The sequence below is a fragment of the Sinocyclocheilus anshuiensis genome, unplaced genomic scaffold (genome assembly GCF_001515605.1).
Source record: "Sinocyclocheilus anshuiensis isolate Anshui unplaced genomic scaffold, SAMN03320099.WGS_v1.1 scaffold1101, whole genome shotgun sequence".
Lineage (NCBI taxonomy): Eukaryota > Metazoa > Chordata > Actinopteri > Cypriniformes > Cyprinidae > Sinocyclocheilus > Sinocyclocheilus anshuiensis.
The window spans coordinates 161,162-169,624 of NW_015558562.1; the positions used below are offsets into that span (position 1 = coordinate 161,162).

Sequence of the window (8,463 nt, forward strand, 5' to 3'; positions counted from 1 at the left end):
ATAGTCATATTGGTATATAATCACAGATTTTGGCCAATTTTGTTTAGCCCTTCAAACAGGCAAAACAAATAACCACAGCAATCCTGATTTTTTTTTTTTAAATCACAGTTTTTATTTTTATTTCTTTATTGTTATAATTTTACTATTTTACTAAACCAAAATATTTCAGTAATAACAATAATATAATTATTATTTCATAATTAAGATAATAATAATAATAATAATAATAATCATTAAAATAATAATTCTTCTTCTTCTTGTCGTATTCAATGGGTTCTATGATAATTAACCAGAGTCTATGGTGAGGATCTCCTCTATCCTTATAGTAAAGTCAACTCTAAGCGCACATTGTAAAGCTTCTCGGGGAGTTGCATCAGCTTTTCCAGCCCTGATAAATGTGTTTGAATCCTGATCGTGATCACGAGCGAATGAATGAGCTTCTGTTCCCATGAATCACAGCATGTGACGTCACAGAATCAGCCCATGTTTGTGTGTTTTTATTGTATCACAGAACATTTTTCAGTGCTACAGCATCACATATTAACTAACCTTATTTAACTTTAACTACCTGACCTGTTCTGTTCTGTTCCGGTTTTGTTAAGCGTATGTGTGTTTTCTCTGTCTAACAGCAGACGGTCTCTCTCATCATATTCATCATATTCCTGTTTTAGTGTTTCCTCTGTTTTCAGGTTTCTGGTTATCTGACTGTGTGTGTGTATGTGTGTGTGTTTCAGACATCTCAGGGCGTTCAGCCCAAACGCTTTAAGACTCTTCCTGAGTTGATTCAGTTGTATCTGCAGCCCAGTCAAGGCCTTGTGACCACACTGCTGTTTCCAGTGGAGAGAGAGGAAACCACAGAGGACAGAGATTACTCAGGTACACACACACACACACACTCACTCACTCACTCACTCACACTCACTCACACACACACACACACACACTCACTCACTCACTCATTCACTCACTCTCTCACACACACACACACACTCACTCACTCACATTATGATTCATATAACAGCACAAGCTCGCTAACTGCGAATGTGTGTGTGTGTGTGTTTAGATGGGGAAGATGAGAAGCCGCCCCTCCCTCCACGCACCGCCTCCACCAGCAGCTCTGCAGGCTCCGCCCTCATCAGTCCAGACACGCCCCCTGAGAAGTAAGCCCCGCCTCTGTGTTACTACACCGAGAGAACTCACATTACTTTAGTAGATTTAAAAGCTTTAAAGCAATTGAAATATAACATAAAATTAAATTTTTATTCCTTTACTTGTTAATAAAAAAAAAACTCATTATAAATCGCACCGGGTCAAAGTTTGATTGTTAAGAGAGAAAAAAATTCACAAAAAACGCAAGTTTCATCATATTACTATTGCATTCAGAAATAATGTAAAATATTGGTAAAAAAAAACCTAAATGTATACAAACATTATAAACATGTATTTTAGTTCCTGTCACTCAACAATAAATGCTTTAAATGTAATAGTATTCAGAACAGAACAGGAATGAAAAATATAATAAAGGGTAAACAAACAAATTATAGTGGTATCAGGGTTATTCTAGTTAAAAAACATTTTCATTACTTGAAATAAAATAAACATGAACTAAAATAAAATGTAAAAAATATTTTATTTTAGCTAGTGGCCAAAGGCAACATTTCTCATTTTCATTTATTAAGAAAATAACTAAAACTAAACAAATAAAAATGATTTAAAAACTATATAGACATATTTTAAAAGAAATTACAATAATAGAAATTACAAAAACCCGTAACTAAATTACTAAAACTTTAACTGGTATTAAAATGAAACCAAAAATAAAAAACTAATGCAAAATGCTGATAAAAATGATAGTGGTATATCAGTGATACTAAAATAACATTCATTATATATTCATATAAACATTGACATCAGTGCAAATGAGTGCATTTTGCATATGTTTTTTGCGACATTAATTGCCTTATATAAGTCACTTTGAAATATTAGTTGCAGCACATTTCAGATGATTAAAAAAATGTACCTTTACTCCAGAAGATTTGGTAAGTATCCTGCTTTAAACAAGTCAAATTCACTATCATTATTCCCAGGGAACGCATGAACTGAAAACAAAGTGTAGCTTGAATGCAATGTGCATCACTTTAAATATAACCATCTGTCAAATGCATAAATAATGAATGATTCCGTTTTTACTATCATGTGTTAATGTTGATGTTGAAGGTGTTTGTCTCCGCAGCGTGACGGCGTCGAACGGCCTGAGCACCATCTCTCACGAGTATCTGAAGGGCAACTACGCTCTGGATCTGGAGGCTGTCAAGCAGGGAGCAAACAGCCTTCCTCACCTCAACAAGACGCTGGAGGCATCCTGCAAACGCCTGCATGGGTACACACTACAGCCGTCCATCTGCTGCAATGCATTCTAGAAAAACATAGCGCATTCAAATGATTCAAGCGTTTAACACAGACCTGTCCGTCATCTTCCACTGATGCAGTGTCTGATGAACATGATGCAGGACGACTGACTGACTGTGTGATGGAGTCTATAAGACTGAGCCTAAAATTCAAGATATGAGGGCAAAAATCACCCTCTTCTATTTATATCATATGATAGAATTTAGTATCACACCAGCAAGAGTGATGCTGCTAGTCCCCCAATATCTGCGCCATTGCAAATGTGATGTTGATTTTATACGACAGTTCAATAAACAAGCAGTTAATATTGTTACATTTCAGACACAGTACTGTCAATCAAAGCCATAGCAGCACACAGCTGATTCATTATTGAATGAATCCACAGTTTTGAGTCAGTGATTCGGTGACTCATTTATGGACACAGTCACTTGCTTTGTTACTACATGAATTCGCCATTTTGAACAAATCAGATGAGTCAATGATTCAGTAACGCACTCATACAGTCACTAGCTTTGTTTCTGAATGATTCGCTCGTTTGAACAAATCATGCGAGTCAATGATTCAGTGACTCATTCATAAAGACAGTCACTTGCTTTGTTTCTGAATGATTCACTCGTTTGAACAAATCATGTGAGTCAATGATTCAGTAACTCATTCATAAAGACAATCACTCTCTTCGTTATTAAATTAATCTGTAGTTTTGAACAAACTGAGTGAGTCAATAATTCAGTGACTCATTCATAAAGACAGTCACTTGCTTCGTTATTAAATTAATCTGTAGTTTTGAACAAACTGAGTGAGTCAATAATTCAGTGACTCATTCATAAAGACAGTCACTTGCTTCGTTATTAAATTAATCTGTAGTTTTGAACAAACTGAGTGAGTCAATAATTCAGTGACTCATTCATAAAGACAGTCACTTGCTTCGTTATTAAATTAATCTGTAGTTTTGAACAAACTGAGTGAGTCAATAATTCAGTGACTCATTCATAAAGACAGTCACTTGCTTCGTTATTAAATTAATCTGTAGTTTTGAACAAACTGAGTGAGTCAATAATTCAGTGACTCATTCATAAAGACAGTCACTTGCTTCGTTATTAAATTAATCTGTAGTTTTGAACAAACTGAGTGAGTCAATAATTCAGTGACTCATTCATAAAGACAGTCACTTGCTTCGTTATTAAATTAATCTGTAGTTTTGAACAAACTGAGTGAGTCAATAATTCAGTGACTCATTCATAAAGACAGTCACTTGCTTCGTTATTAAATTAATCTGTAGTTTTGAACAAACTGAGTGAGTCAATAATTCAGTGACTCATTTATTAAGACAGTGACTTGCTTTGTTTCTGAATGATTCACTCGTTTGAACAAATCATGTGAGTCAATAATTCAGTGACTCATTCATAAAGACAGTCACTTGCTTCGTTATTAAATTAATCTGTAGTTTTGAACAAACTGAGTGAGTCAATAATTCAGTGACTCATTCATTAAGACAGTCACTTGCAATGGTCTCTCTCTCTGTCTCTCTCTCTCTCTCTCTCTGTGTGTGTGTGTGTGTGTGTGTGTTTAGGGAGGTGGATAAGGTCCTATGTGGTCTGGAGATCTTGTCGAAGGTCTTTGATCAGCAGAGCGCCTCCATGGTGTCCAGAATGATCCAGCAGGTGTGACATCACTTCCTGAGGGATTGATGTGTGGCTCAGTATGTCTGTGATTCGCACTAGTAGCTCTGATTCATTCAGACGGTTTATAGAATTTCTTATGTTTCTGGGGTTTGTTGATTATGTTTTGTGTGATTAGTGAGTAACTCTGTGTTTGTGTACTAAATGTGAGTCACTTTGGATAACAGCATCTGCTAACTGACTCTGACTCACGTAATCTCTGTCTGTAGACCATGCCAGCAGGTGTGACATCACTTCCTGAGGGTTTGATGTGTGGCTCAGTATGTCTGTGATTCGCACTAGTAGCTCTGATTCATTCAGACGGTTTATAGAATTTCTTATGTTTCTGGGGTTTGTTGATTATGTTTTGTGTGATTAGTGAGTAACTCTGTGTTTGTGTACTAAATGTGAGTCACTTTGGATAACAGCATCTGCTAACTGACTCTGACTCACGTAATCTCTGTCTGTAGACCATGTCTCAGGGTGGAGATCAAGAGCTGGAGCATCTGGTCACTAAACTGGCCATCCTCAAAGATCTGCTGTCATCTATAGAGAAGAAGGTAAACACACACGCAGCTAAATACATCAGACGTATCATTAGATTCAACACATGCTATTTTAGAGCTGAAGAATCACTGGCTGCTCCCAAATGTCTGTACTTTAAAGTATGTACTTAGTTTGATGGAAAACTCACATCTTCACGTCATCTGATCATTTTTCACTGACTATATCATGAATACTGAGCGTATATCGTACTATTTTTCTGTTTTCTTTTCTGTCATTATTATTATTATTTTTATTTATTAATATGATTTCTTATGATGTATCCAATTTTTATTATTAATGTTTGTTGTTATTATTTTTGTAATTATTATTTATTACATTTATTGTTTTTTGTTATTATTATTTCTTAAATAATTATATATTTAATTATTACTAAATTATTATGCATTAAAATGAATTATTATTCATTATTACTAAAATTGTTGGCTCTACCAAATTGTTTTTGTTCCTTCATTGTAAGTTGATTTGGATAAAAGTGTCTGCTAAATGCATAAATGGGTATGAGAGAGGCACATAATGAATAAAATGTATTATTGATTTATTTATTTGTTACTACTTTTATTTGTTAATTCATTCATTCATAAATTTTTATAAATAGTCTTCCTCTTCATTGCACTAATATTGCATTTAATAATGTATTAATATTCTGTCACACTGTTTCAGGCTCTGAAGGCTCTTCAGGACATGAGCTCATCTACTCCGAACATCTCACCGCTGCTGTCCATCAGACACAAAGCTATTCCTGTGCAGACCTTCGAGGTACAAACACTCTCACACACACACACACACATTCTGAGTAATAATCAGTGCAGTTAGAATAGAATTTTAAAGTTTTTAAAAATAGTAAATGATGTTTATGTGAAAGTGTAAGAATGCAAACAGATTTTCTGTAAGGGGTAGGGTTAGGGTTAGTGGATAGAAAATATCGTTTGGTCAGTATAAAAGTAATAGAAGTCTATGGAAAGTCCTCACAATTCACAGAAACAAACGTGCGGGAAGAGTCAGAAATACTCGCTGAGTGTGGACGTGGAGGGAGGAAAACTGGTGGTGATGAAGAAGATGAAGGACGCGCAGGAAGACTGGAACACGTTCACACACGACAAGAGTGAGTCTGATGATGATGATGATGATGCTGCTGAGCACATTACATCTGCTCTTACATCACTAGCAGTGTTGAGTCTGTGCTGTTCACAGAGGCTTTGTCACAGAATAAAATCATGTTTGTGTTTGTAGTTCGGCAGCTGATAAAGTCTCAGCGTGTTCAGAATAAACTCGGAATCGTCTTTGAGAAGGAAAAAGACAAAAGCCAGAGGAAAGATTTCATCTTTGCCAGTGCAAAAGTGAGTCGCACAGATTTACACTGGCATTTCTGAATTCAGATTTTACAGGTACTCACTACAGTGTGTGTTTAATCTGTATGCACACAAACACACCACTGATTAATCGCTTGTTTCTCACCCCGTAGAAAAGGGAAGCGTTCTGCCAACTGCTGCAACTCATGAAGAACAAACATTCCAATCAGGACGAGCCAGACATGATCTCCATATTCATCGGAACATGGAACATGGGTGAGAAACACACACACACACGCATACACTCTCTCACACGCACACACACACACACACACACACTCAATTACTCACTCACACTCTCACACACTCTCACATACTCACTCACACTCTAACACACAAAAACACACACACACACACACTCACATACTCACACTCACTGACTTACACTCACTCACATACTCACTCGCACTCACTCACACACACTCACTCACACTCTAACACACAAACACTCACTCACTCACTCACACACACACACACACACACACTCAATCCCTCACACACACTCACTCACACACTCACACACACACACTCACTCCCTCACAAACACACACTCACTCAGTCACTCACTCACACATACTCACTCGCACTCACACTCACTCACTCACACTCTCACACACACTCACATACTCACTCTTACTCTTACTCATACTCACACACTCACTCACACACACTCACTCACACACACACACTTACTCACTCACATACTAACTCGCACTCACTCACACTCACTCGCTCACACTCTCACACACACACACCCACACACTCACTCACGCTCACTCATACACACACACACACACACACACACACACACACACACACACTCACACACACTCCGTCTCTCCTCAGGCAGTGTTCCTGCTCCGAAGTCGATGGGATCGTGGATTTTATCCCGAGGTTTGGGGAAGACTCTGGATGAGATGGCGGTGACGATCCCTCATGACATCTATGTGTTCGGGACGCAGGAGAACTCGGTGTGTGATAAGGAGTGGGTGGAGACGCTCCGCTGCGCCCTCAAAGACTACACCGAGATCGACTACAAACCCGTGAGACACGCTGCAGCTCTGAGCCTCATATTCTCACATTTCACTTTCATTTTTACTCTTTCTGTTATGTGCTTTTGACATTTTTATTATTAGTTTTAGGTTTTGTTATTATATTACTATTTATATGCTATTATAGTTGTATTCATATTTTGAAACAACTGAAAATATAAAACTAAAAGCTTTCAATTTAATTTTAGTTTTTTTTCTCATTTTGTTATGTACTTTTGGCAATTTTATAAGTTTTAGGCTTTTGCTATTGTAGTATTATTTATATACTATTGTATTAGTATATAGGTACATTATATAATATTATAGTTTTTGTTAATAATTTGAAGTAGCTTTTATTTTTATATTTTCAGTTTAAATTTCATTTTAGTTTAGTTTGTAGAAATTTGATGTGCTTTTGGCATTTTTATTAGTCTTACGTTTTTGTTATTGTAGTATTGTTTATGTACTATTATATTTTTTATTAATATTTTTTGAATTAGCTTTTTATTACATTTTCAGTTTTCAAATTCATTAGTTTATTTTTTAGAAATTATATGTGCTTTTGACATTTTTATTAGTATAAGAATTTTTGAATTAGCTTTTAATTTTATATTTTCAGTTTTGAATTTCATTTTGGTTTAGCTTTAAGAAATGTTGTTATGTGCATGTGACATTTTTAGTTGTTTTAGGTTTTTGTTATTGTCGTATTATTTATACACTGCTAAGTTTTTTATGAATATTATGAAATAGCTTTTATATTTAAAATGTCATTTTTCATTTTTATTGTAATTTTTTTACATTTTATTTTTATTCATCATTCATCACATTTATTTTATCTTATATTTTTAGTTTTAATTTATTTTTATTTCAGTTTTTTATTGTAATTTATTTCCATTTAATGATTTAACTTAAACATATTTCAGTTAGTTCCCAAGTCAACAGTTCTAAGTGTTTTATTTGATTTCAGTTTTATTTTCAGTTTTTTTAAATAGTTCTAGTTAACATTCATGTTGATGATGATGCTACTGCAGTTTAATAACACAACCATGTTTATTATCAGTGAGCTCAGACCAAACTATTAAAGCAAGTGTGAAAACAGTGTAAATGAAGAGCGATGCAGCTAAAATCTGTCAGAGCAGAAAGAGACTCATAAATGAATCTTCCAGATGAAATCCAGTGTGTGTGTTTGTGTGTTTAATGACCCTGCGACTGTTATGACTGGGACTTTATTAGAGTTTAATGTGTTTTTCTGTCATGTCGCTCGTCTGTGTTTCTCATCTTGCGGCTGAACTTTCCACAGTAACTGAACGAGTGAAGCACACGAGTGTTTGATCTGTGTGTGTGTGTGTGTGTGTTTGGCTGTAGATCGCAGTGCAGACGCTGTGGAACATTAAGATCGTGGGGTTAGTGAAGGCCGAACACGAGCACCGCATCAGTCACGTGGGAATG

At 35.7% G+C, this 8,463-nt stretch overlaps 1 protein-coding gene across 1 annotated transcript in view; it reads left to right on the top strand.

Annotated features, from left to right (window-relative positions):
• The first annotated feature begins 298 nt into the window (after positions 1-298).
• Positions 299-8,463, top strand: part of inppl1a (inositol polyphosphate phosphatase-like 1a) — a 29,170-nt gene continuing 21,005 nt past the window's right edge. Inside the window, 12 exon segments of the mRNA XM_016474980.1 lie at positions 299-325; positions 690-876; positions 1,064-1,160; positions 2,234-2,380; positions 3,980-4,070; positions 4,538-4,627; positions 5,295-5,390; positions 5,586-5,736; positions 5,865-5,971; positions 6,097-6,199; positions 6,830-7,026; positions 8,380-8,463. Coding sequence (XP_016330466.1) covers positions 299-325; positions 690-876; positions 1,064-1,160; positions 2,234-2,380; positions 3,980-4,070; positions 4,538-4,627; positions 5,295-5,390; positions 5,586-5,736; positions 5,865-5,971; positions 6,097-6,199; positions 6,830-7,026; positions 8,380-8,463 — 1,377 coding nt within the window.